Genomic DNA, 26,519 nt, shown 5'->3' on the forward strand with positions numbered 1-26,519 from the left:
TATTCTTTACCTTCAAGTTCTGTTATCAGAAAGAATAGGGGCCTGATATGTCCAACAGAACAAGTACCCGTGCAATTAAGAGGAAGCGCTCTCGAAGCTTGGCTCCCACGTATCCACTACTGTCATTTCAATGCAGCAGCTAGGGAATAAATCGCCTGGGTTCTTTTTATCAAGTTGCTAAGGCACAGAATAAATTATGGCAGTCTTCGGGCAGTGAGTGGTCTGGTAAGTTGCTCTGAGTGCCAACAAAAAAGACAACACTCACTAAGATCATGTGTTCCAGCATTTTCCCAAGTCCTCAATATCTTTTTCCAGACAAAAACTACCCACCTCCACAGAGATGTGACTTCTCCTATTTACAGAATCAATTTGCCAATTTCCCTCCAAAAGCCCATAGTTTGGACAATTTAATTCACCCCCTGTTCCAAACTGGCCCAACCCTGCGTCCCCCAGTTTGGACATTCCATTATTTGGAGTGCTCCTTCTGCTGGATACTTTTTAGCATTTCAGAATACCAGGTTAGCTTACAGAATTATGACCAGCACTCCGTGCACCCTGGTTTACACAGGATTATACCAAAACCAGGTAAGCAGATTATTAAAAAGACCAGTACTCTGTCTTAAGGACACTCTAATTCAGTATAGGACAGTCCATTTGCTCAGCCAGATCTGGGCTGATACAAGCCAGGATGCCGTTGGCCTTCTTGGCCAGCTGGGCACACTGCTGGCTCATGTTCAGGTGCACATCGATGAACACCCCCAGGTCCTTTTCCTCTGCACAGCTTTCCAGCCACTCTGCCCCAAGCCTATAGCACTGCATGGGGTTGTTGTGGCCAAAGTGCAGGGCCCAGCACTTAGCCACGTTGAACCTCATCCCATTCACCTCTGCCCAACGACCCAACCTGCCCAGATCCCTCTGCAGGGCCTTCCTACCCTCCATCAGACCAACAGTTCCCCCCAACTTGGTGCCACCTGCACACGTAATGAGGGTGCACTCAATTTCCCCATCCAAATCATCAATGAAGATATTAAAGAGGATGGGCCCCAACACCGACCCCTGGGGAACAAAGATCATCCAGTTCCGACCCCTCTGCCATGGGCAGGGACGCTACCCACTAGATCAGGTTGCCCAGGGCCTTGTCCAACACGGTCTTGAACACTTCCAGGGATGGGGCATTCACAGCGTCTCGGGGCAACCTGTTCCAGTGCCTCACCACCCTCTGAGTGAAGAATTTCCTCCTAACCTGTAATCTTTTAGCCTAAAAGCATTCCCCCTTGTCCTGTTATTAACTGACTGAGCAAAAGGTTGCTTTCTGTCTTTTTGTAATCCCCTTTTAAGTATTGAAAAGCTGCAACAAGGTCTCCCTGAAGCCTTCTTTCCACAGAACCTTTTCACTGGAACCTTTCATGAAGAGCTGAGATCTCAGTTTTCCCAGAAAGCACCCCAATTCCCACATAGGAGCATGGGAGGTAACATGCTCCTGATATCACACCCTGGGTCCAGCATCACCAGTGAACGGTCCTCCCCACCCCCTCCAACCTGTATTCTCCAAGCCTGCATTACTCTGCCTCTTCCAGCAGTCTCCAAGCATAGCCCCTTCCCTGCCGCCTTAGCGCTCTAACTCCTCATTCTTCCCATCCTTTCTGTATCTTGTGTTACACCGGTCACCAGCCTAGTGCAGACCCCTGGCTTTAAATGCAAGCTTACACAGGAGACACCCCGTCAATGTGCTATTTCATTCCATGGGGACACCCTTTTCCTACGTTGGCAGCACCTGCTCCCAAGAGCACAGCCCTGCACAAAGTTAGCCGGCAGTACTGAAAGCTCTCCAGCCAGGAAGTGCTGCATGAAAGCGCACTGCTGCAGGCTTCTTTCCTGTGGGTAAGAGGGAAAAACTGCAGAGAGGCACACAGCACACTCCCCTTCCAAAACCAGTAATGCACACGTGCAGGAAGAAGACATTTAACTTAGAAGAATCTGATTTTATTGGGACAAACATTGGAATTCTAGGTGATGGGAAATATTAACAAGTGCTCAGAGCAAGTTCTCCAAGAGGAAGGGGTGCACACAGTCAGCAAGAACCTGCTGCCCTACTCCTATTGCAGTGATTGAATTCTGGAGTTTAGTCTTCATGGATGTTGAAAAGCTTTGCTACTTCATTGAGATCGGCATGCTCCTCCCCATCTTTGATGATCTGAAAGAAGGAAGCTTGCATGAAAACCTGTGTATGCTATAAACAACCGGCACTGCAAAGCGTACGCAGTCACCCAGCCAATGGGACACGTTTTAGATCCTCCCTAAAAGCCTCCTGGTGACAACCTATTGTCTATGACAATAACTGGAGAGTGATCTCCCTGTCCATACCTTAACCCTTGAGCCCTTTTTTCATTCCAGTTTCTCCCCCTCTCCCTCTGAGGAGGGGGAGTGAGAGAGCAGCTGTGTTGGAGTTCAGCTGCCCAGTAGGATAAAACCACCACCACCACTGACCGCGTGCCCACAGTACTTACTACAGCCAGGTTTAAATGTAGCACTATCTGCCTACAACACAGACTGCACCAGCTTCTTTGTGAGGATCTTAATGGGAGACAGTGTCAAAAGACCTTCCTGAAGTCTGGGAAGACGATATTCACTGCTCTCCGTTCCTCTGTCAGACTTGTCATTTCAGTACAGGAGTTTATCTGCATTTATTTGTTCTCATTTCATTTGGTAGATTTATTTTTTGACCAGCAAATCCCAGATCTCATCAAGCTGAAAGCAACAGTCCCACTGTTCAGCATACTAGTCCTGTACTGACCTTTCGAGCAATAGGCATCCTGTTGAAGATGTTCCATAACACAATTCCCACCACAACTTTATCCCTGAGGTAGAAAATGACACCTTTGCCATAATCTTCTCCTTGCTTTGGAACGTGAGGCATTGGTGAAGCACTTGGAGAAGTGGGAACTTCTGAAGCTTCTGCTTCTGTTTCACTTTCGGATCGGATACCTGTCCCTAATGTAAAGATGTCATATCAAACAACCAGTGCAGAAAAAAGCAGCAGCTCTCTACCTGTGATGATGAAAGCAGGCTAAAGAGAAGGCTTCTGTAAGAGACTGAGGTGTGTTTTTCTTTGACTTGACACCAGCAGAAGTTAAGATTCTTTAACACAATAATGTAGCAATCGTAATACAAAGCATAACACTGACAACTCCTGGCTTCCATCACCAAATGTGCTCTAGAATCACAGAATGGTTTGGGTTGGAAGAGACCTTAATTCTAAACCCCTGCCATGGGCAAGGACATGATATCCACTTGATCAAGTTGCTCAAATTCCCATCCAACCTGACTTTGAGCACTTAAAAGGAGAATCTGGGATGCAGGCACACGTTGCTAGCTCATGGCAAGTATTTCATCCACCAAACCCCCAAGTCCTTCTCCCCTGTTGTAGTTGCCACTATACAAAACAAGACACAAAAACCTGCATGCACACAAACAGCTCCCAAGGAGGACTGTACACCTACCTGATTGCTCTGTTGCAGATTTTGGTGTGTCTTTTGCTGTTGCTTTAGCAAAGACCCCGACCGTTGGCAAAGTACTGTCAACAAGTCCAATGGCTTCATACCCTACATCAGGGCCCAGATCGCTCCTAGGAATGAACCAAAAAGAAAAAAGCTCATTTATAGGATTAGAATTACAAATGTAGGGCAATTCCACCTCAAACCCTAATGACAGTGTCGTGCAAGAGTGATCATGGCACACACACAGACTAACAACACTTCTTATGCATGTGTAGCACGTTTATGCGGCAAGGTTTTGGTACTGGGGGCCACAGGAGGCTTCTGCAAGAAGAATCCAGAAGCTGCCCAATGTGAAATAAGGGCCCCACCGCTGGCCAGAGCTGAGCCAATAAGAGATGTTGTTTGCACCTGTGTGAGAGCACATTTAAGAAAGGGAAAAAAAATTCTGGGGAACAGCAGTTGGGACAGAGAGAGAGAGAAGTGAGGAACAGCCCTGCAGACTCCAAGGTCAGTGAAGGAGCGGGAGGTGCTCCAGGCACTGGAGCAGAAGTCCCCTTTGGCCTGTGGTGGGGCCCCTGGTGGAGCAGGCTGTCCCCCTGCAGCCCGTGGTGTACCACGGGGGAGCAGGGTTCCACGTTGCAGCCCATGGAGACCACGGTGGCGCAGGTGGATGTGGCCTGGTGGAGGCTGCGCCCTGTGGAGGACCCCTGCTGGAGCAGACTCCAGGCCGGAGCTGCAGCCCGTGGAGAGGAGCCCACACAGGAGCAGGTGACCTGGCAGGAGCTGCTGCCCGTGGGGGACCCAGGCTGGAGCAGTTTGCTCCTGAGGGATGGACCCTGAGGTACAGACCCTTATCTAGAGCAGTTCTTGGAGAGCTGCTGCCTGTGGGCAACCCCCACAGGATCAGTTCAGGAAGGACAGCACCCCATGGGAGGGACCCCACGTGGAGCAGGGGAAGGGTGTGACCGAGAAGGAGCAGCAGAGACAAAGTGCTACAGACTGACTGCAGCCCTGATTCCCCCCATGCCACTCCGGGGAAGAGGGTGGATGGGAGGGTGGATGGGAGGCATTTTTGGCTTCTTTCCTTTGTTTCCTCACTTCTCTAGCTTGTTAGTAATAGGTAATAAATCTTCCCATCTCCCTACTCTGAGTCTGTTTTGCCTGTCATTATAACTGTTGAGTGATCCTTATCTCAACACTCGAGCCCTTTTGATCATATTTTCTTGCCCTTTCTCTTTGAGGAGAGAGAGTGAGAGTGGCTGTGGCAGAGCTTGGCTGCCCACCCGAATAAAACCACCACAGCATACATCAGTGTGAAAGAAAGAATCAAGATAGAGCAAGTCTAAGGTCATCAGTTTCAGAAAAAAAAAACAGATTAGTGAATAAAAACTTAAAACCTGCTCCTTTGGAGGAAATTTAACTAATTCCAAGAGCTGTGTATCTTGACCCGTTAGAAAAATTAAACATCTGACCTCAGGATATGGATATGAACATTGGTAGACAATTACTTGCTTGTAATTACTAGTTGTACTAAACTGTAATTAGTCATTATAAGTACTTGCAGAAGTCTTCCGTGTTGCTTGCTAAGTACCAATGTCACTTGGAGACAGAGTTGAGGCAGAAGCAAGTGTTCCTCCAGGTCCTACCTAAGGCCATTTGACTCAGCTTAGACAATTATTTAGTGCAGGTTTGAGAGAGAGCATTTAAAGAAGACTGAAGAGAACTGCATGTTGCTTTAACACCTCCTTGAACTGGGCACCAGCTGAATTTGAACTCGTGTGCAAAGCAGTCAATTCAGCCACAGCTTGGGGCTTAGTAAGTACAGTCTGTCAAAAGTGTTCCCAACTACACTGAGGACAAAGATGCAGTACACAAAACAGTTGGGGTATCTCTGCATGTGCATTACTAAATTACTGGTCGTAAATCCCCAAATACAGACTGGGGAGCATGAAGGGAATACCAATAATATGCCAGCCAACCACAGAAGGAACCCAGCTCAGCAGGGATCTTGAACATGCTTGAAAAAATGTAAAAGGTTTTCCTGTGATATGGCAGCTTTTTAGCATGGGAAGTCTAACTCAGGAAGGGCTGGCACACCTCCAGCATTAACACCTGTCAACAAGACAAGACTGCAACTCCGAGTCCCCCATTGTCATGGTCAGAGTGTCTTGAAGGAAAACACATAACTGAAACAGGTACTTCTGTATTCTTAACAGTTAATAAACTCTTCTGTGTCCAGAGTCTATGCAGTACAGCCCAAACGTCCAGATAACTGATGGCACGTCATAGTTATTTTTGAGCGATTTTTTCCCAGAAGAGTAAAAGCCCTCTCCCCATATTTAAATTCATGCTAACACTGTATTTCTGATACATTTTGAGCTAGCAGACTTTTTTTTTTTCTTCTTCTTTTTAAATAACTTAGAAGAGATACAGTGAAAGTGCAGTCAGAAAACAACAATTACAAGGTGGTCAAATAAGAAATACCAAAAGAAGCACTCAACATTACCAGAACATGGACTGATGCCAGTAGGGCTTTGCAGCTCCTGTCATGTTTTCTCCAGCTAGCCTTCCACTCACAACGGCATGATCGTGGTGCTCTACTCGTCTCCTACCTAGTTTGATATCATAGAAGCAGGCAGCATCCCCAGCCTTAAAAAGAGATTCATTCAGTGAGGACTGAACACAGACATCAAAAGCTCAAATTAATGCACAAAAGAAAAAAAGACATGGGGAGGAGAACCAACTCGAATAATGAACTGAGTTTTCCTGACAACCCCCAACTGAGACCTGCTCCCACCCCCCAGGCCACAGAAATTCCACCTTCTCAACATTTTTCACTGGTCTTCAGAAAATTAAGACAGTATCAGGTACACGTTTTTCAGAGGAGCCAAAGTCCCGACTCCCACCAAAAAGACTCTAAAGACTCTTATGCAACACAGTAATTTGTGCTACATTTTCTTTTACCCCAACTCCTCTTACACAGAAGAAATATTCAAAAATATGCATTCATTGCCACAGTAACAAAATGTGCTGTGGTGCATGAACAGGCTCCAAAGCTGCTGGCAGGGTGTGTGCTACAAGTGGACTTGCTATTTTTGGCCTTATTCACTTAATTGAGGTACGTCAGACCCCACAATTCTGGGTATTTTGACTGCATCAGCTTAACCAGCAGACAGAAAACTCCTCCACATACTCACCACCCAGATATTGGAGCGTGCCTGCAGCTCTGCATTGACCCGGAAGCCTCCAAAGTCAGAATCCACCTCCAGACCAGCAGACTTCGCTAATTCCACATTAGGCTCCAGCCCTACTGCAGCCACAATATGATCAGTCTCCACCTGTTTGAGAATTTATAATTATTATTCTAATTCTCTCAGTGGCCTCTCTGCAAACTTACCCACTCTTTGCATTTAAATTTACCTTTCGGCCATCTTTTAGTTTAATCATCAGTCGATTTCCAGAGACAGAGACAGACTTGACCACGGCATTAGGCATAACATTAACGCCCTCTGGAAACAAATGTAATAAATGTAATTACTTCCTCAGCAATAGTCTTCAGGTGAAGCAGGTGTCCTTAGCACAAACAGCTGGAGGCAGTGCAAGGACCAGCTTAGGAACCAAGGGGGAGACTACCTTATCTTTATTGAAACATAAGGAGAAAGAAATCTGGCCAACAAGTCAGAAAGAGCTACTTAACTGACAATTAAAAGTACATCTCATATGATGACAAAGTCACATCCAGAAGAACTCCCTAAGACAGGTTCTCAGGCAATAAGGATATTTAATTACCATTTAATTAGCCAGACCCAGAGGTTTTACAAGGAAAGCTTCCACAAACGAAAGCAAATCAGAGCCATCGGTTACTGGGCCCTGCAGTCTGCAGCCTCAGCTTCCTTCCTTCCTCTATCCCCACTCTACTTAAACCAATCCGAGGAATAGATTCTGCATTACATATAGGAAAGGGAAAAAAAGGTATCGCAGATCTTACAGATCAATTTAACACTACACTAAAGGTGTATGTATAAGGCACGGGGCTACACAATCCTTCTCTCAAACTAATTCTAGGCCAACGGGATTAGGCTGTAAGAAGGAAAATTATATGAGGCTTAGAGCAACTCAGAACTTGCAAGCTGTATGGCAGTAGGGATCATTCTATGCAGTGATATTCCAGGTGTATCGCTGGCATCACCATGCGTATTTGGCCTTGCCAGAGGAACGACTAAGAAGCGAGAGCTCTGGCAGCCCTGTGCTACCCAAATTGCTCAAGGGCAAGCCTGAACTGCAACTTGTTTTGTTCTGCACTTGGGCCGCCTCGCAAGGGACCCAGTTTTCCTGAGACTCCCCAGGCTAAACAAGCAGAGATCTGTGTTGTACAAAGAAGATTTACACAACAGCCACTGATCTAAACATCACAGCTCAGCCACTTGCAGAGGAGGAGCACTGAAGCACGGCTTTACCTCTTCTGACTTTCTCTGTGGTCCAGTTGCTCAGGTACTCAGGCAAGACTTTGCCCATATTGCCATTTTCTGGAAAGAGCTGAATCACCTCCAGGCCTCTGGTTCGTGCTGAGAGGAAAGCAAAGATCAGACTTGTTACATCTCATCAATAAAGACCAATAGCACAGATTTCAGGACACAAACCACTTTGCTTTACACAAGGAGCTTGGCAGAGGTTTCCAAAACTGGGAGTTCTGGCTCCCAGATTTTCCACAGGAATCAAAAAGTGACCATCCACTTTGTCACATACACCTGAAAACTCTAGGATAACAGACAGCAAACTTCAAAGTAAAATGCTTAACATCTCGGTTTCTCATTGGAAACCTGCAGAAATTAACAGTAAGAGTCTATTCAGAAAGCTGTAGGCATCTGACAATTAATAAAAAAGTTCACAGTTTGAAGCAGTTTTACAATGGCTCTTAGTATGAGAGCACAAATATATTACTTTTTACAGGATGGAATGACTTTGCAACTGGTCTGCAAAGCTTCCAGAAAGCCCACCTTACAAAAACATTTGTAGTCAGGGTCTGCTTGACAGCTAATGAGAGAATTTAAAACCAGGCTAGCCCACATAGCCAACAAAAGGCACGTGCATTAAGGTTATTTCAGGCAAATCACAAATCCGTGTGAAAATTCAGCAGTTGTGGAATGAAAAGGAAGCTTATAATGTCAGGCTGCTTGCACTCAGTGTCTGTCACTTCTGTAGAGGTGCCAGATAAAGCAAGCTGCCTGCAGAAGCACACTTACCTCTTCTTCCCAGAGCACAGGCCAGCTCACTGCCAAGAAAGCCACCACCAATAACTGTGATGGATTTGACTTGTCTTGAAATCTTCTCCAGACTTTTGAAGTCCTCGACCTGAAAGATGTATTCCCATTTCAAATATCCTCAAATAGGAAAGGCAGCAGGGTAAATCCTTCAGTTTCTCCCTTTGAAATAAGAGTAACTCTCTCCTCAACTTAGAAAAGGGAAGGAGAAGCACATTTCCCTTGTTCCTCTATCACACAAAGAAAAACAACCTCTGGCTTCCCAGTCTTTGTGCAAGCTTTTCCCTGTCCAAACAGCCTCAGATTCCTGAGTTTTCCCCCCAGCTGTCACGAGAAAATTAGAATGAAATTTCCACACACAAATGATCTAAAGTGCACATAGTACTGTAAGCACGCCACAGGTCACAACACACAACTTTCCCTTGCCACAGCTGATCAGACCAAACCTGAGAACGACCAGACCACAGTGCAAGTCCAGCACAGAGCAGAAAGATTCCACGTGTCTCATAGGTACCTGAAGGGAGGCTGCAGCGAGGTGGGGTTGGTCTATTCTCCCACGTGCCTGGTGACAGGACGAGGGGGAATGGGCTAAAGTTGTGCCAGGAAGGTTTAGGTTGGATATTAGGAAGAACTTCTTTACTGAAAGGGTTATTAGGCATTGGAATGGGCTGCCCAGGGAAGTGGTTCAGTCACCATCCCAGGAGGTCTTTAAAAGATGTTTAGATGTAGAGCTTAGGGATATGGTTTAGTGGAGGACTTTAACGTTAGTGTTAGGTAGGAGGTTGGACTCTGTGATCTTGGAGGTCTCTTCCAACCTAGATGATTCTGTGATTCTTATTCTTGATTAATTCCCTGAACTAGACTGAGGAGAAACCTGTATGTCTGTTCTAAACCCCAGATTTTCAATAAATGTGGAGCTTGTCAATAAAAAGAACCTCTACTGTGAAAACAAAAGTCCACCGACCAACTTCTGCGTCTTTTATTCAGTTTCTCCCAAAGCATAGGATGAAGGTGAAGAAATGCCACGAAGAAGACACGTACATTAATTTATAAGCTCATCAGAAAACTATCCAAGCCAATCCCAGAGCTAACACGAACACGAAACTTCATTCTCCACTAAAAATTCAATGTATGAGAGCAATCTCTGTCCTATTTCAGACTAAAGGCTGACCTTTCACTCTTGTGATGCAGAAATATGGCATACACTTATTCAGGAGGGGTGTCAGGCTGGAGTACTAACCTAACTTACACCATCTGATCATTGTCCTGAAGGCACACAGTGCTTACAGTCCAAACTGACTTGCAGTCTTGGATGAAAATCATAGAGCTTATGCTGCTCATGCGTTTAAAAATGCTTGGAAGCTACAACAAGGCCATGCAGGAAAGAGACTAAAACCAACACAATAACACAGCTCTCAGGCCTGAGGTAAGGGCAAGAGTGGTGTCAGAGACTCTTAACTTGTTCACCCACCCAGAGGAAGGAATACATAGCAAACAGACTCCTGTTTTATCAGCTGAGGGAAGCTGCTGCCATGGCACGGCTGTCCTAGACCCAAAGCAGAAAAGTGAACAAGCTGAAAGTCATGGGAGTGGATTTGATTTCTTCAACCTCACCCCAGGACTAGCGGAGACTGGAGCTTACCTTTCGGAACAGTGTCAGCCTTTGCTGTACATCTTTTCCTGCTCTTTCAATGGCGGGCAGATTCCTTGGGGAACCACCTGAAGGGGAGGGTATAAAGAGAGACTAGTGACTGCTGGCCTTGTCACCGTTTATCTAGACAATGCAAAGCTAACTTCAATCTGGACTGTGCTTTTCAAGCTGTTACAGTAAGTTCTATTCACTGGTGTGCTCTGGGTTTTTACCATGAAAGATTTCCTGTGCAAGCAGCAGGTGACCCAAGTAACACAGTGGAAAATTAAATAAAAATCCAATGCTATACACTTCGTTCAAATAACTGGAGACAGTTCCACTTGAACTGCACAGGGCTGCAGAACTGCGAGGGGTAGATGCTAGAGCAGTGTTCTGCCAAGGTAAGAGTTGGTTCTCCTTGCTACTGCTACAGGCAGGATTTGAAAACGTTGAGCTGTGCAGGAGTTCCTTTACCCAGCTGCTGGGGAAGTCGCCTTTTCCTCCTTTCCTACCGATTTTCAGCATAAAACCTTGAACACCCCAGAGAAGCTGGCTCATGCAAGGCAAGTGAAAAACCCAATGGCACGTTTGTCGGTCTGACTGTCCTTCATGTGACTGTTCTGCCAAGAGTTTGATACACATGGCAGGAACTACCTTGCCAGGTAAACGTCACTGAAATAAAAACCCTGACACAGCACACAGAATGAGGAGGAGACTGAGAACAAAAAACACACACAAAAAACCCTTACCAGTGGCAATCAGACATTTGTCATAGGATATCTGGGTACCATCACTGAGTTTCACCTTGTTGCCTCTAACATCCATATGCACAACCTGCAAAATTAAACAAGCAGGAGAGCTCAGGCTTCCACCCACTGTAATTCCATCCGTTTGAGTTAAAATTGCACAGACTACTGGTTAGAAAACTTGTAACATTTTCCCACCTTTAAGTTGCTGCTATTTTTCTACTGGGAGGCAGGAGGGGGAGGGCGGGGCAGGCGGGGAAGGGAGAAGACTGGAAGGAGAAATTCAAAGAGCTTCGTTTGGCAGCAATAACAGATCAGGCTGATCTTCCCAGGATCTGAATCTAGAAGTGATTCAGCAGTAAGAAGACTGAAATCACTGAAGTCTTATTTTAGCAATATACAGAAAATTGAGGAAACAAATATGTTAGAAGCCTCACCATTAATTTTTTTCACCTTTCCGCTGCCTCTGTACATTGCTCTCACTCATGTTATGCTCCGCAACTCAGATGACACTCTGCTCTTTACCTCTCCTTCTAGTTGATACATAGCCTAGTTCCAATTTTGCCACACCTTGTTTGTAAGCTGTATATATTCTTGTCCCATGCAATACTCCAATCTCATCCTTCCTGCTTCAACTTCCCTCAGATCACTACTATTTCTCATAGCTTTTCCAGCTTTCAAGCTTCACGCATGCTGTCCTTAAGATTAGGATAGTTTCATATTCACTGCATAAATTTTTCAGATTTTCTTTTCATATTCTTCTCCCCAGCCAACCCCCCACAACAGCTTACAGCTGTTAATTTTCAGCTTAGACCATGGGTTCTGCTTGGGAAGAACTGTACGATGACAGAACAAGAGCTAGTGATGTACTCACCTTCTTGCCACAGAGAACTGCTACTCCACCATTTTCTACAAAAGGCAGGTCGCGAGCAGGCACATAGAATGACGGCGGCTGGAAATATATGCTGAAAAAAGCTCAATTATCAAATGAGTTCCAGTTTCTCTCTGACACCAGCTATCTGGAAATTACCAATGATATGAAGACAACGTAACAAGCTCCAGAATTTATTTCTTTTTAAAACCTAGCAGTTTCACACTGTTAATGTATTCACACTCTTCATGTATTTACTTCAGTAAGGGTTTAGGTCATAAATGTCACAAGGATCCAGTGGGATCCTAGGTTCCTAGAGCTCTGCTCTGAACTGTGAAGCTATACTCTCACACCTTCTCTATTAACTTATTTCGCAGGATTTCTCCCAGCAGCATATGATTAAGGGAATCACAGCAAGATTCAAGTCATGTTTAGCACTAAGCTAACACAACGTACTAAGCAGCACACATCTTGACAACTGCCAACACTGCCACACCTTTCAGTCTGATCCTTGCTGCTCAGCTGACATCTCTGGAACATCTCAACATCTCTGAGAAGCCACTCTCCACATGCCTACAGCCTTTTATTGGGGAGTCCGTTGGAATCCACAACTCAGAATGGTCCAGTGCAAAATATCACACATGTTCTTCCCACAACATGCAACGCTCTGTTCCTTCTTCAACCAGTCTAGAGACAATGAACAGATCCACAAACAACCCAGGGCTCTCTTCATCACAGACAAACACGAAGTCTACTCAGTGATCTGTTTAAACAGCATTGCTGCTGTGTTCTTCAGAGCTCTCTCACAAGAACACTTTTATCATCATAAACACTTTCATAAACAGTCTTCGTCTTTGCTACCTAAGGGACATACCTCCTCTCCTTGCCATTCCACTGTTTGAATCGCAGAGTCTCCGTCACATTTGGATCGTCTGAAAACCACAGCTCTTTGGAAAGGGGTGGACGCATATAGGGCAATGCAGGATCTTCAGACACAATCAGCACCTTTAATTGGTCATTAAACTTAGCAGTTGTACTGATGCAGGCAAAGCCAACACACACTACAAGCGCTCCGAAGCAAGCATGTATTCAGCCATCCACATGACTCTGCTCTAGAATAGGGCATCTCTTACCCGGGCACCAGGGTCACGAGCCCGAATGGACCGGGCAGCAGCAAAAGCAGCAGTTCCTCCACCAATTAGCAGGAAAGGAACATGAGATGGGACCTCAGGATGAGCTTCTGGAGCTGCAGGTAACACATTAGACAGTTTACTACAAATACAACATGAATAACTGCCCAGCAGCAAAGAACAGAGTACGCCACCAGATGTCTTTCACATACAAACTTCCTTTGTCAGACTGCCCTTCGAATACTTTCTCCTCCCTTCAATTCCATCACAATATATTTCCCACAAACCATGCTGCTGCTTCACTAAAAGCAGGCTCCCTGCGTAACTCAAACTGGCATATTTTATCAAATGTTTTTTCTAATCTAGATCTGCACAGCTGAGCTCAATGACTACTGCAGTTTCAAAACAGGCCAGCAGCACAGCTTACATCATTTAGCTCATCTGTTACAGATCAACTTTTCTCTGGTTTAAGATGGGAGGAGTAAGAATGATCTACGTATCAAGTCTGAAATACTAACATTTGGACAGACTGTTAAATGCTTGGCCAGCAGACTCTCAAAGAGCTTCATTTTACTAACTGATCTATTTAAGAATGCTGCCTACATTTGCACAGCTCAGTGAAGAGCCTGCAAAGTCAAGACTCACAAAGTTTGTTTCTGGCATTGAGCATGCAATGTCAGAAGCTTCAGATATCATCAGGACATTCTCTGTACAGTATATTCAGGATAGCCAAAACATGTTTAGCCTCTACTTTGGCCAAAGATTGTACTAGAAATCCAACAGTCAGGTTTTATGGTAAATCTGTTGAGTTAGCAAGAGAGACTGCCAAAAAAAGTATTCAAAACACCAGGAGAAAAGACCTCAGTTCCACATGACAGGGTTGCCATTTAAATCAGAAACCAATGTCAAAATTATTTGGGAAATACAATCTGCTGAGCGTTTGACCTAGCTATATTTCCTCATTACATTAACAGACATAAATCAAGACCAAAACTCAGCAGTGGCCAATCAGTGGACAGTTTTTAAGAAAAAAAAATTCTCAAAACCATACCAGAAATCCTAAGGTATGTTCTTCTTTAATTGCATTCCAAAAGGAGACCAGCTTTTGAGTTCCTACCAGAATACATTTCCTCTCACATGCAGGTACTGTTTCTAAACAACATGCAGTTAAATTGTATGGAGGAATAAGTCAAATATCACCATTAAGACCTCACCTGCTGAGCCCCGAGAAGCAGCACCTGTACGTGAAAAAAAGACGACACTGACTTAATGCAGCAAAACACAATCTCACAAGGATAACTTTAGGAAGCTGCAGTTCAGAGCTGATTCAAGAAGACCATGTTACTAACAGGTTCTTCATCATAAAGCGGCAGAGTCTCCAGAAACATTGACTTACCAGATCTCTGCTTCAACATCTAACCTCTCATTCTTTTCCAGCCTCAACCCTGATAAACATGTTTTATCCTCTTCTTTAGACCAAAGCAATTACTTTGCTGTCCTGTTTCCAGGATAATCTGTTGATTTTATAATCAAGTGACATAGAACATTCTATTTTCTACGACCTAAAGCCACTCTTACTATGAAATACACCATTCTTTGCCCCAACAGCTTAGACGGTGCAGCTTGAGATCTCACACACTACAAAAGACCTTCAAGAAGTAACCTGTGGGCCACACAGCCTGCAAGGCATCAAGAGCTTCACTAATTGTCAAGATTCCACCATTTACACATGGCCTAAGCATGGTACTCCTTGCATCCCCAGCCTACAGGGACATGGCACAGCACTGAGGATTTAGTGTTGGCAGACCATACTGTTCCCTTGGAACGTCTTTGCCAGACCAGGTAAGGGTGAAAGCCCAAAGCAGGACCTTTTCTCCTTTTATCACGGAAGGCGTCAACTGCGGAAAGAAACCCCAAGAGACACACTACTTTTATCTGTAAGGATGGGTGTAAGGATACTTCATCTGTAAAATCGAAGCTTGTTCTGCATCAGGGAAAGCTAGCACCACATTCCATGCTGGGAAAACAAGTGAATTCACAACAACAACAACCAGAACGCACCAAGAAGCATCAATGCCGTGAAGGTACAGCCTATGCTAATCTGTGTTTTGAGAAGGGCTCTGTTCTATTCGTTTTAGGAGTCTCGAGTTAAGAGCTTATGAGAAATAAATCTAAACGTAGAAATAACAAGCTAGTACCCACCAGGAGACGATGCGTTTTCTTGGGATCGTGCTGTTATCGTTGTGACACGGCTGGTGAATCGCTCTTTGTTTTCTTTCAATGTTTTGTACACCTGGTGACAGACAAGAAAATACCTTGTACATGTTACAGCATCAAGGCATCATTCTGCTTCCCGCACCTGTAAACTTTTGGTTTGGATTATTAAATGCAGAAAAGTTTATTGTAAGGCAACTTTTCCCCTAAGAACTACATTATTTGACAATATTAAAACTGAAAAATTAGTTGTCAACGTCCCTGAAAATTATTTGAGGCCAGGGAGCACAAGGATGGCTTAACTGAAGTAAATGACTAACTTGGTATGGCATTAAGGTCCCCTCCCTCCACCCGCTCACCCAATAAAAACACATTTATTTAAGCATCTTACATAAGCTCCTGCCCCTGTGACTGTTCCTCCTACAATTAAGTAGAACAGTAGGTTGCTGCCAGCTTTGCCAGGAACACCTGAAGACATTAGTGATCTAGAAGGATATCTTAGATGATGACACTGCAAAACTGTAGGTGAAGACAGGCAATGAGAGAAAAGAGAGGGAAAGTGCTGAGTATTAAGAAGAACTCTTGATTAAACAGATCTTGGGAGAAAGAGAGTATGTTTTCAGTTACCTTGTTTGTCAAAAAATAAACAGAAAAGCAAAAAAAAAAAAGAAACATTGGTGCTACAGGTAGAAGTATGTATACTTACAATTTAGGACTCAGAAGATAAAGACCTCTTAAATAATTAAGTCATCTTTCATGTTCAAAACAAAAGGTCTGGCTCAGATGAAGCACTAATTTTCCAGTGTGGACTAGGGGAGGGACCTGGGAACACACGTCTCTCAAGACTATCTAATAATGTTTTCCTTATTACTAGCAACGATGATTTTGCTTTTTTAGCTTTTAGCAGACAATGAGTGAAGTTTAAATTAACTGTGTACGTATATACACGCACACATAGTGACAGATCACAGCTGCCCATGGTTTCTGGCCCTTCTCCAGAATTTTTACCACAACCTTCTTTCCAGCTAGACAATAACTAGATGTTCACACCATTAAAATGCTGTTCTATTTCACAAAGAAGCTTTTCACACTCAAGAGTTGAATCTCCTCCTGAATGACAGAGCAAAGCTTCTTCTCCTTTCAAGTCCATCAAGAAATTTAAATGGCTTCTTAATTAGTTTTTCCTATAGCTGCTGTCTTCAGCTCAGGCAAGACTGCTGCTGCTACTCAGAGCTGGCAGATGGAAGAAGGACAAAAGGACAATAAGGGCACATGAAACAATATTTAATGGGAAAACATACTTTTCCTCCATGCGCTGTTTTGAAATTTTATTTATTTCTCAGAAGTCTACTGCATGGGGAAAAGTTTCATTAGGAGAAAAATCCCAACTCCTAACTTTTAAATAAATATGATCTTCAAAGAGAAAAAAAAACTTAAAGATTTGTACGATGTAATCTTAGGGCCTGTCCCCTTCTAGGTAAGGCTTTTACTCTTCAGCTGTCTGGGAACGTGTTTTTCTCTCTAGGTTAGGCTGGAAAGGTTTACTCTTTTGAATCTTTGAGTCAGACATAAACGTGTGCTTCTCAACACTGGGCTGATTTGGTGTACACAAGCTAAACACTGATGTTCTGAATTGAAATCTGTCACATAAAGGTTTGTTTTGGTATTAGTAGCATATACCATGAAATTCTCATTGAACCATATGCTACCGTCACAAACGAGACAAGAGACAGAGCTGTGGTTAGTAAAAATGTGTGCCTTTATAGCTAAAAAAAAAAAAACAAAAGTACCACCACCACCACAGAAATGTAAGTTAATTTCCAGATAGTTCAGTTAGCTCCCCTCTATTGAGTTGACCAAAGGAAGAAATAGCTAGAAAGATAAAAAGCTAAGGAAAGTTAGCTGAAATACAACAAGCACTTGATAGGAGAGCATAGCTTTTTTCTATGAACTACCTTTCTACTTACATATACACCCGCTCCTAACGTTGTCAAGCCCATAATAAGGGCTAAAACAGAACTACTGCCTTTGCCCCCAGGCACATCAGAGCTAGCCACTTGTCTGCTCATCTGTAGTCCTATGGGAACACTCCAGCGCTGCAACAAGTTGCCTAAGGAATACAATTTATTAGACAAAAACACAAAAAGATTGTCAATACAGAGTTATGTTTTAAAATTAGAGACCAAGTCATTTCTGAAAACAAGTAAACAAGCTATTTGTTTGAAAAGCACAGTATCCCAGCACTGCAGTGAGTTATTCTACTCCAGAACTAACAGCTACAAGACTGCTCCAGGCACCTGTGGATTCCAAAAATACAACCACCAGAAACAAATTAATAGCAAGACCATCTACAGTGAAGATCCATGGACTCCCTCCTGCTGAAGGAGCCTTCCAGCCACATATCACTGGGAGAGTACATCAAAGATACGTGCGTACTGCGCATTTGCTGTTCTTACTCCCTGCTCTAGGCCTCTTCTGTCAGAGGCAGATGCTGGTCTAAAGAATCATTTTCTCATATTCAGCCAGAACTTGCTGTGTTTCAGTCTGTACCCATTGCGTCTTGTCCTCTCGCTGAGCTCCACTGAAAAGAGTCTGGCCCATCCTCTTGACACCCTCCCTTCAGGTATTTGCACACACTTATCAGATCCCCTCTCCGTCTTCTCTTCTCCAAGCTAAACAGGCACAGCTCTCTCAGCCCCTCCTCGTATGAGAGGTGCTCCAGTCCCCTCATCATCTTCATAGCCCTCTGCTGGACTCGCTCCAGGAGCTCCATGTCCCTCTGGTACTGGGGAGCCCAGAACTGGACACAGGGCTCCAGGTAAGGCCTCACCAGGGCTGGAGAGATGGGCAGGATTCCCTCCCTCAGCCTGCTCACAACACTCTTCTGAATGCACCCCAGGAGACCACTGGCCTCCTTGGCCACGAGGGCACAGCGCTGGCTCACGGTTAACGTGCTGTCCACCAGGACTCCCAGGTCCTTCCCCGCAGGGCTGCTTCCCAGCAGGGCTGCTCCCAGCCTGTACTGGTGCAAGGGGTTATTCTGCTGTAGGTGCAGGACTCAGCACTTGCCTTTATTGAACTTCACGAGGTTCCTCACTGCCCAATGCTTCAGCCTGCCCCAGGTCCCTCTGGTTGGCAGCACAACCCACAGCGTATCGGGCACTCCTCACAGTTTTGTGTCATCTGCAAACCTGCTGAGGGCACGCTCTGTTCCATCATGCAGGTCATGGATAAGATGAACAGGACCGGGCCCAGTACTGCCCGCTGGGGGACACCGCTAGCTGCTACAGGCCTCCAACTAGACTCAGCGCTGCTGATCACAACCCTCTGGGCTCTGCCATCCAGCTGGTTCTCCAACGCGTGCATGTAGAGGCTAACATAACCACGTCAGGACAATCAGCAGGTATGGCTATACCAACAAAAAGTCCATTTGTCACCAGAGTTTTCTATTCCCCTGAGGAACAGTACCACCAGGAAGAGGCTTTTGCTGATAGCAAAGGCATCCCCAATGAAAGGCAGCAGCAAGGGGTTGCCAATCCAAAGGAAGACCAGTAAACCTTGCAAGACAAAGAGCACATCTACTTGAACAGCTACGTACCATTTTGAGATTAAATCCCAGTCATCTCCATTAGATCTCTACCAGCACCACCGTGGCAGCTCTGAGCAGTGCTTGTAACACCGCAGGCCAGCTGTGCCTGGGCTTCTCTGCACAACACCTTCCCCCCCGACACAGAAAGCGACTTCTACCTGCTTCAATACTCGTAACGCACAAATTGCTATACGCACTTGACTTCTTTGCATGTATTAGTGAGACAGAGCCACAACAAGGTTATAAGAATCCAAATGGACACAAGTAAACTAACCCCACCTAAGCCACGGTTTCCTGAAACAGCCTTCGGAAGCTAACGCACCTCAGCGGCTCTCTTGGCACACGCCAGCACCACGGGCGCAGCTCACAGCTCCGGCACCACGCCACGTTTCACCCCCAGCCCTTCTCTGACGGGGCTGGCAGCGGAACCGAGCAGCCAGTTCGGCTGCCGCCCGGGGGGGGGGGGGGGGGAGAGGGACGCCTCGCCCCGCTTCTGCTGCCGCAAAACCTTTTCTTCTTAACGCCTCCCGGCGCAGCTGTGCGAAGCGGCACCGCCCGCCCTCCCACCCCTCCCGGAGCGGCCCCCCGCGAGCTCAGCCCCCGCTCACCTGCGGCGGGGCTGAGGGGCCGCAGCGGCCGCCGCGCCCCGAGGGCGGCCAGGCGGCAGCACAACATGGCGCCGGCCGCCTCGCCGCGACCCGACCCGCTCCGACCCGCTCCGACCCCCGCCGCCCCCACGGCGCACGCGCGGCCGCCCGGCTCCCCATTGGCCGCCGCCGCCGACCCCCTCCCGCGCGCCCGCTCCGCGCCGCCTCTGTGGTGGCGCCGCTGCCGCCGCCATGTTCAGGCCCTTCCGCTGCCGCTTCCCTGTCTCGCACCCGCCGCCGGGCCGCCGCTCCGCCGCCTCCGTCGGGCCCGGCCGCCGCCTGCTGCTCTCGACGCCCATCTTCTACGCCAACGGGCCTCCGCACCTCGGGCACCTCTACTCCGCGCTGCTGGCCGACGCGCTGCACCGTCACCGAGGGCTTCGCGGCACCGGCCCTGGCCGCCTCTCCACAGGTGAGCCCCGGCCCTTCCCTCCCGCTCCTGGGCTCGTCCCGGGCTCGGTCCCGGCTCTGCCGGCTTCCCCGGCGCTCCTCATGGTGCTCCCCCAGAGGTGCCCGGTCGCCGCGGCTCCCCCCCCCGTGTTCCTGGGGCTGACCCTGGGCCCTGAGACCCAGCCCCGGGGCTGACCCACGGCGCCGTGCCCGTGGGACTGCTCCGGGCCCCCGAGTCCCCTCAGGAGGCCCCCGTCTCCTCCCCACGAGCACTATGGGGCTCGCTCATGCTCCCCTGGCGTTTCAGGTACCGACGAGCACGGGCTGAAGATCCAACAAGCTGCGGCTGCGGCGGGAACATCGCCTCCGGAGCTCTGCGCCCAGGTTTCAGCTCTGTTCCGCCAGGCCTTGACCCAGGCAGCCGTCTCCTTCACGGACTTCATCCGCACCAGCGAGCCCCGCCACCAGCGAGCTGTGTGTCATTTTTGGGCTGCCCTGCAGCAGCACGGTGCGCTCTACAAAGGGTCTTACGAGGGTTGGTACTGCACTCCAGATGAGTGCTTCCTGCCCGAGAGCCAACTCGCCGAGCGTACGGACACCCAGGGGCGCACCTACAAGGTGTCTTTGGAGACTGGCCATGAGGTAACTGTAGCCCATCTGCATAACCGTCTGTTACTATGTTCTAGGAAAATCTGGGGATGTTTAGTGCTTCCTGTAGTCTTTGTAATTCATGTCAGTTGAGATTTGCCGATACTTCAAAGAATGTCTTTCTGCCGTGTATGGCTGTATAAGGGAGAGATGCCAATGGGATCCCAAACCCCAAGTGAATTTTAAGTTTCAGCCACGTGGTGGGGAAAGGATACACCCGCTGCTGAGTTTCACAGGCCATTGGCTTGGAAACAGTATTTTAAAGCAGTGATGAAAGACATTAGATGTAAGGAAGGATAAAGCTGTTTATAACTGAGCTGTTTGTTGGGTGCCCAGTATTTCACTCGACCTAGTTGGTGAGGCGGTTTCATTTGGCATCTAGATATTTTTCATCAGTCATGTGTCATTACACGGGTTTTGGACCTACTTAAAACACAATAACATTATCTGCCTGTGGTCTAGTCTCACAATTGAATGGTGCAACCAGGAGTATGGGACCTGACCCAGAATGTCTCTGCCTCTGCAGTTTCTATGTGGTACCAGGAGTTACGTGACTTAATGCAATTGTGGCAGATAATCATGCTTCAGAGCTAAGGAGAGGCTATGCTTCTTTTCTATTTCTACTAGACTAGGGCACGTGAGCATTGGTTCACACAGAAAGGAGTATGTTATGAAATAATCTCTTGTTAAAGCACCTCATGTAGCTGGGGCCAGGAAGAATGAGTTTTCAGGCAAATAAATCATTCCTTAGATCTAAAATACAAGCAGCAGGCTTCCATACCCTGAGAACAAGCTCCCTGAAGCTCCCTGTACCTATAAAAAGATCATCAAGAAGATGGAGCCAGGTTCTTCCAGTGGTACGTGACAGGAGGGTGGGAGAGAACGGTCATAGGCTGAAACAAGAGGATCGGTCTGGATTTAAGGAGAAGCCTTTTCCCCATGAGGACAGTAGAACAGGCTGCCCAGAAAGGGCCTCCTCCATCCACAGAGGTTTTCAGGATGCCTAGGTGACTGCTGTAAGCAGGAAGCTGAACTGGAGGCTTCCTGAACTACCCTGTGCTCCTAAGACCATGGCTGGATGGAAGATGACATGGTATGTCAGCTCTGTGTACAGTGCTACTCCTGGACAGTGCTGAGAGCTGGTACCCCAGAATTGAAGAAGCTTATAGAAAATCATGAAGAAGCTTATAGAAAATCATAAAGAATTCAGAAAAAAAGCTTGTGTAACTTGTTTATGATTTATGTAGGGAATAATATGTCTTTTGGGGTAACCTTTTAATCAAGTAAGCAAAGGTAGTATCAGCTACAGACTGAAATTAGGTAAATTGAAGTGCAACATACCACTAAGTCTAATTATTCCTTAGTCTCTCAACTTGAGATGTGGTATGTTCTTTACTGGTTGTATTGAGAGGCACTTTCTGGCCCAGCCAGGAATTGTTGGATTCAGGGCTAGAAAAGTAAACTCTCCTGCCTGATGCTGTCTTATTTTAGAGCCTTAGTCAGCTTTAAAAAGTAAGAATTCTTGATCTTCCCACAGATCTCTTGAGTATCTTTACACAATTCACTTGTATCTTACGTACCCACAGAGTTTTCATTGTTTCAGCTGTGTCACGTTATGAATTTAAATGTGTGAGAGAAGAGCTGTCAGTACTTAAACATAATTATAAGCTAAAGTTGGCAACTAAAATGCATTAAATCTTAAATGGAGGAAAAAGAGTAGAAGCACCTAGGAGAAAAGCAAGGGCACCCACCAGGGTTGTTAATAAGGTAATAATTAGCAATGTTACTTTGCCTTTTTATGATTTTCTACCGTAATCACAAAACTACATTTCTAAGAAAGTGTATTCTTGTCTCTATTATTCTTGCCTGATGACACAAACCCGGCTTGTAGAAAGGTACTCCTTCCCTGAGGGGCATGAGGATCCTTCCAAGCAAGTGCTGAGCCATCCCAGGTGCCTCGGTTCTTGGGGGTTGCTCTGGGGAACCCAGGGAGGTGGTGTCCTTGGAGAGGAGGTCCCTCTAGACGTAGAACTATACCAGGGCTTTATGTGGTGGGGAGCACACCCAAATAGAAAGGGAGCGTGTGACAAAATCCATGCTAAGAGTGCTGTGTGCTAATTGTAAAACCATTTGCAGAGTACTTGGACTGTAATTCTTTTCTGTCCTGTATCCTCAGGTGCACTGGACCAAAGAGGAGAACTACATGTTCAGGCTGTCTGCGTTCCGGGACCCATTGCAGAAGTGGCTCCGTGACAACCCCCGTGCCGTTTCACCCGACCCTTTCTACCAGCGTGTCCTTCACTGGCTGGGAGACGAGTTGCCAGACTTGTCTGTCTCTCGTGAGAGAAGCCGGTTGCAGTGGGGTATCCCTGTCCCCGGTGACTCAACGCAAACTATTTATGTGTGGGTAGATGCTTTAGTGAACTATCTGAGTGTCGTGGGCTACCCTGAGACACATGGTGAGTGGTGGCCTGCTGCGCACCACATCGTGGGCAAGGACATCCTCAAGTTCCATGCTGTCTACTGGCCAGCGCTGCTGATGGCAGCAGGGCTGCCACCCCCCGAGCAAATACTTGTGCACTCCCACTGGACTGTCCGTGGGCAGAAGATGTCCAAAAGCCTGGGCAACGTGATCGACCCTTTTGCTTGTATTGGACGGTACACGGTAGATGGATTTCGGTACTTCCTGCTGAGGCAGGGTGTACCTGAGCGCGATTGCGACTATTATGATGAGAAGGTCGTTAAGGTACTGAATTCAGAACTGGCAGATGCGCTTGGGGGACTTCTGAATCGGTCAACAGCCCTTAGCATTAACCCCAGCAACACTTACCCTTATTTCTCAGAGTCTTGTTTTCCGAAGGTCTTAGATTACAGGGAGACAAAAGCCTTGGGTAGGGCTTCTGCTGAAGACTATGAGTTTGTGGTGTCTGTGGCTTCTCTGCCTCTGCAGGTGGCTAGTTATTTTGAAGATTTCCAGATCTACAAGGCTTTAGAATGTATAGCCCTGTGTGTAAGGCAGACCAATGGTTTCTTCCAGAGACACATGCCTTGGAAACTCAACAGAAATCACCCCGCAGAGAAGCTCTGGCTTGACACCATCATCCACGTTACGCTGGAATGCCTGCGGGTCTTTGGGACTCTCCTGCAGCCAGTGATCCCATGCACTGCAGACAAGTTGCTTTCCAGGCTGGCTGTTGAGCCAGAAGAGAGATGTCTCTCAAATTTGACTTTTCTTCCACGTTACAATGGGAAGCCATGTCCCTTTGAGGGGAGACAGCTTGGACCTGACACTGGCGTCTTATTTCACAGACTTGAGAAGCCAAGTCAGCATCAGATAGAGAACAAGAGGCTATAGTCTCTTACAAATAGCTTTTGTAAAATAAAAGCCTCCAGGAATGCCCAGAAAATGTCATCTTTACTGGAGCATGTCCCTCCCATCTCTTGGGGGTGATACAAATTGGATAAAACAAAACTGAGCAGGGCTGTGCTGTCCTCTCTGGTCCTGCATAGGTGATTGCTGTAGGTGTCTGCCTGAACTGCTGTGGTGGTTTTAGCTCAGCTGGGCAGCTGAGCTCCACCACAACTGTGCTCTCACTCCCGCCCCCTAACAGGGAAAGGGAGAGAAAATGTGATGAAAAGGACTCAAGGGTTGAGATAAGGAGATGGAGATCACTCAACAATTATTGTCACAGACAAAACAGACTTGGCATAGGGAGAAACTAAACGCCTTCCTCCCATCTACCCTCTTCTACCTCCCCCCAAGCAGCACAGGGGAATGGGAGCTGTGGTCAGTCCCTAACACTTTGTCCGTGCCACTCTTTCACAGTCACTCGCTTTGTAGAATCACAAAGTGGCTCAAGTTGGAAGGGACCTGAAAGATCATCTAATTCTAACCTCAGGGATGCCACTCACTAGATCAGGTAGACCAAGGTGCCATCCAACTTGACCTTGAACACTTCCAAGGATGGGACATCCACAACTTCTCTTGGCAACCTGTTCCAGTGCCTCACTAACCTTACAGTGAAGAATTTCCTCTTAAGGTCTAATATAAATTTATCCTCTTTTAGTTTAAGACCATTCACTTTGTCCTATAATTACCTACTTGATTGAAGAGTCCTTATCCATCCCTTTTATAGGACCCTGTTGAGTATTGAAAGGCCACAATGAGGTCTCCCCGGGGCCTTCTCCAGGCTGAACATCTCCAGCTCTCAGCCTTTCTTCACAGAAGAGGTGCTCCAACCCTCTGATTATCTCTGTAGCCCCATGGACTCGCTCCAACAGGTCCATGTCTTTCTTGTGCTGGGAACCCCAAACCTGGATGCAGTACTCCATGTGGGGCCTCAGGAGGGCCTCCTCCAGGCTACATCCACCTGCTCCACAGGGGGAATCCTACGTGGGCTGCAGCATGGAGATCTGCTCCATGTGGGACCTGTGGGCTCCAGGGAGACAGCCTGCTCCACCAGGGGCCTCTCCACAGGCTGCAGAGGGGATTTTCCACTCCAGCACCTGGAGCACCTCCTGCTCTCCTTTTGCACTCACCTTGATATCTGCAGGGCTGTTTCTCACTCTCCCTGTCCCAGCTGCTGTGGTGCAGCAGGTTTTTTTCCCCTCTCTTAAATCTGCTGTCACAGAGGCGCAAACAATGTCACTGGCTCTTGGCTCTGGGCAGCAGTGGGTCCATTTGGAGATGACTGGAGCTGGTTCTTATCTGCCATAGGGCAGCTTCTGGAGTCTTCTCACAAAGGCTACTCCTGCAGCCCTCCACTACCAAAACCTTGCCACGTAAATCTAATACTGGGAAGCAGACACACACAAGCTAGTTGTATCAGCTGGGCTGACAGCTAGGAAGGCTTCTGGGGTAACAGCTTGGGGGGGACACCTAAGCAGTATAGCTGGTAGCAGAGAATGAACTGAAGGGTTTGAATACTGCTGCTTTGTTTCCTGATGTACTTTAAGGGACATAAAAACGGGTTGAGGCAAAATATTTACCCCTTAAAACATGGCACTCTCTGTGTACTGCATTGAGGCTCCATTAGAGAGCCCTCTTCCCTACATGTATCTTTACAAGGCAAATAAGCTGGGACGCAGATGGCAGGAATGCCAGACCTCCTGCAGGAGTAGAGATTGCAGATGACAGCTAGAAACAACCCTTTAACTTAAGACCCTAAGGCTATTGGCAGATACGATCATCTAGTCCAGAAAGGGATTATTTGGTCATGATCTCTCATTCAGACTGATGCTGTTACAGAGCTGCGATGAGCAGTGTTCAGACTGAATCTCTAGGAGGATGAAAGTGTCCCTGAGATAGGGCTCTTTCCTTGGGCCCTCTCAGCAGTGACCGTCTCTGTGCTCGCACAGGGAGGGAGCTGAGCAGCAGCTCCACAGCTGATGTCCTTGTGTCCCCTTGACTTTGCCCTGGAGGTTTTTGGCTAGGCCAGGACCGAAGTGTCTGGGGTAGTCAGAAATGGTTTCCCGAGGACACCTCTGGGGTGTACTCCATCTGGATCTGTTGAGTCCATCATCTGAATTTCCTTTATGGGCCAAACCCTTAGATCAGCTGATGTCTGTGTGAAATCTGTCCCAGCTTTTGGCTCCTTCACGTCTCACCAAGTACCCCCACTGCAGCAGACTTGTGTCCTGGGCCAATTTTAGCAGGCTACGACCTCTCTTGGAGGTGTCTGGGCTGCATTATCGGCGGCAGCAGTACCCTCCCTCTCCCCTCAGAGCACCGTAGGTCTCTGCAGGCAGATGAGGGCAGGGCAGGCTGCTTCTCCCTGGTGGTTCTCTGCACAGAGCATCCCGGCACAGGCAGAGAAACCGTGGAGGACAGGGAAGAGCGAGACCCCATCCCTCACGGGCTCGCCTCACGGGCTCGCCTCACGGGCTCGCCTCACGG

General features: G+C 47.1%; 2 protein-coding genes across 8 annotated transcripts; one reads left to right on the forward strand and one right to left on the reverse strand.

The window, feature by feature from the left end:
• Positions 1–1,961: 1,961 nt before the first annotated feature.
• On the reverse strand, positions 1,962–19,689 carry AIFM1 (apoptosis inducing factor mitochondria associated 1). 7 transcript variants are annotated; one of them, XM_035324924.1, is made up of 18 exons: positions 19,547–19,689; positions 15,741–15,868; positions 15,346–15,428; positions 14,532–14,536; positions 14,350–14,373; positions 13,139–13,251; positions 12,880–13,010; positions 12,009–12,099; positions 11,138–11,222; positions 10,401–10,477; positions 8,741–8,849; positions 7,955–8,062; positions 6,918–7,006; positions 6,695–6,835; positions 6,004–6,146; positions 3,501–3,625; positions 2,795–2,991; positions 1,962–2,194 (listed from the first exon to the last, which is right to left on the reverse strand). In XM_035324924.1, the coding sequence occupies exons 1-18, from the start codon at positions 19,611–19,613 to the stop codon at positions 2,123–2,125; spliced, it is 1,788 nt and encodes a 595-aa protein (XP_035180815.1). In that variant the 5' UTR covers positions 19,614–19,689; the 3' UTR covers positions 1,962–2,122. The 7 variants fall into 7 exon arrangements, with proteins under 7 accessions (XP_035180815.1, XP_035180813.1, XP_035180814.1 ...); XM_035324922.1 differs by lacking the exon at positions 15,741–15,868 and adding an exon at positions 17,317–17,459; XM_035324923.1 differs by lacking the exon at positions 14,532–14,536 and having other exon boundaries at positions 15,338–15,428.
• An 81-nt stretch (positions 19,690–19,770) lies between these two features.
• On the forward strand, positions 19,771–24,113 carry MARS2 (methionyl-tRNA synthetase 2, mitochondrial). Its single transcript, XM_035324929.1, has 3 exons — positions 19,771–19,997; positions 20,283–20,617; positions 22,800–24,113. The coding sequence occupies exons 1-3, from the start codon at positions 19,778–19,780 to the stop codon at positions 23,976–23,978; spliced, it is 1,734 nt and encodes a 577-aa protein (XP_035180820.1). The 5' UTR covers positions 19,771–19,777; the 3' UTR covers positions 23,979–24,113.
• The last annotated feature ends 2,406 nt before the right edge of the window (positions 24,114–26,519 follow it).

This window comes from Oxyura jamaicensis, chromosome 4, assembly GCF_011077185.1.
Source record: "Oxyura jamaicensis isolate SHBP4307 breed ruddy duck chromosome 4, BPBGC_Ojam_1.0, whole genome shotgun sequence".
Taxonomy (NCBI): domain Eukaryota; kingdom Metazoa; phylum Chordata; class Aves; order Anseriformes; family Anatidae; genus Oxyura; species Oxyura jamaicensis.

Excerpts from the sequence above, each read along its gene's own strand:
- AIFM1 (XM_035324921.1), bottom strand. The coding sequence starts at position 19,613 with ATGTTGTGCTGCCGCCTGGCCGCCCTCGGGGCGCGGCGGCCGCTGCGG. Across the intron at positions 12,100-12,879 it reads TGGAATGGCAAGGAGAGGAG|CATATATTTCCAGCCGCCGT; the intron begins GTATGTCCCTTA and ends AGCTTTTTTCAG. Across the intron at positions 6,836-6,917 it reads AACTAAAAGATGGCCGAAAG|GTGGAGACTGATCATATTGT; the intron begins GTAAATTTAAAT and ends ATTCTCAAACAG.
- MARS2 (XM_035324929.1), top strand. The coding sequence starts at position 19,778 with ATGTTCAGGCCCTTCCGCTGCCGCTTCCCTGTCTCGCACCCGCCGCCG. Across the intron at positions 19,998-20,282 it reads CCCTGGCCGCCTCTCCACAG|GTACCGACGAGCACGGGCTG; the intron begins GTGAGCCCCGGC and ends CTGGCGTTTCAG. Across the intron at positions 20,618-22,799 it reads CTTTGGAGACTGGCCATGAG|GTGCACTGGACCAAAGAGGA; the intron begins GTAACTGTAGCC and ends CTGTATCCTCAG.